The following is a 1,253-nucleotide window of genomic DNA, read 5'->3' on the forward strand; positions in this document are numbered from 1 at the left end:
GGGAGGGGGTCCGGCCTCCCACTCACCCCTCTGCCCACCCCCCTGCAGCGTACTTCACCCAGCCAGAGCTGCCAGGCCAGATCCAGGAGGAGCTGGGGAGGCCAGGAGCGGTGCCCTGAGGGGGGGGACAGCAGGGTCTCATTCCAATAACAGGCAGTGAGACCCTGCGCCCTGTGCTGCTGTGGTGTCACCATTCCCCACCGGTGCTCTCGGGGCAGGGGGGGCAGGAGAAGGTGCCACTGGGAGGGAAGCTGCACACGGGGAGGGGTTACAGGGGGTCCCCAGGGAGCTGCCCCCGCCCACCCCTTGTGTCCCCCCCCCCTCCAAACCCCATCAAGCCCTTTATTCAGTACCAGCAACCAGCAAGGAGGGGGAGTGGGGTGTGTGTAACAGATCAGGGAACCCCCACCCCGTTCCCCCAGCGCCTACCGGTAGCAAACTGGGGTCCAGGGGGGCTGGTAGGGCCCCCACCCCGGGCTCAGAGCAGTGCCTCCCTCCGTGCCGCCAGCTGGGCCTGCTGCTGCGCCAGCCAGTGCTTGTAGCGCTTGGTCTTGGGCCGCAGGAACTTCACCACGGACATGGGCACCCGCACCGTCTCCAGCCCATTCACCTGCCAGATGGGAGTGGAGGGTCACAGCAGGGGACCCCCCCCCCCCACCCCCACGGAGGGGGGAGCGGCTGCTGCACTCCAGCATGCAGCTACTCTTGCCTCTCTTCCCCATTCTGCCCCCACGGTAGCTCCATCCCTAAATCCCCATGGGATCTGAGCTCAGAGAGACGTGGGGGAAAGATGGGAGGGAAGCGGGAGGGAAGCGGGAGGGAAGCGGGAGGGAAGCGGGGTGTGCCCTTGCCCCTTCCCCACCAGCTCCAGGAATTTGGCACAGTGAACGAAGTGGGAGACGCCCATCAGCGATGACACCGATTTAGAGCAGGCAGTTTCAGAGCCAGCTCCACTCCCCGGAGGGCCCGGGAAGGACAAAAGATGAATGGCGATGGGCGAGATGGTCTCATCTATCTAGGTCGCGGGGATGGGTTTGGTTTTGGTTTTTTTTTTTTCTCCTTTTGCTGTTTTTTTTCTTTTTTTAAATAAAGTATTTCTGCTCCTCCCACCCCGTGCTGGAGGACAGGCACTGCCGGGTTTCTCTGGCGTGGACATGTGGTGTGGATGGCTGGCGTGGGAGCCCCACAGGAGGTGGGGAGGGGGTGTGTGGGGTGGAGAGGTGCTGAGGAGGGGAACGGGGGGGGGGGGGGGG

The 1,253-nt window shown here is 64.2% G+C and overlaps 1 protein-coding gene across 1 annotated transcript in view; it reads right to left on the reverse strand.

Moving 5' to 3' along the window:
- Positions 1 to 14: 14 nt before the first annotated feature.
- Positions 15 to 1,253, reverse strand: part of MRPL9 (mitochondrial ribosomal protein L9) — a 3,493-nt gene continuing 2,254 nt past the window's right edge. The window contains exons 6-7 of the mRNA XM_010566917.1: positions 430 to 610; positions 15 to 115 (exon numbers count right to left, since the gene is read on the reverse strand). Coding sequence (XP_010565219.1) covers positions 479 to 610 — 132 coding nt within the window. The 3' untranslated portion in view covers positions 15 to 115; positions 430 to 478. The remainder of the gene's footprint in view (positions 116 to 429; positions 611 to 1,253) is intronic.

The sequence above is a fragment of the Haliaeetus leucocephalus genome, unplaced genomic scaffold (assembly GCF_000737465.1).
Source record: "Haliaeetus leucocephalus isolate CR32 unplaced genomic scaffold, Haliaeetus_leucocephalus-4.0 Scaffold219, whole genome shotgun sequence".
NCBI lineage: Eukaryota > Metazoa > Chordata > Aves > Accipitriformes > Accipitridae > Haliaeetus > Haliaeetus leucocephalus.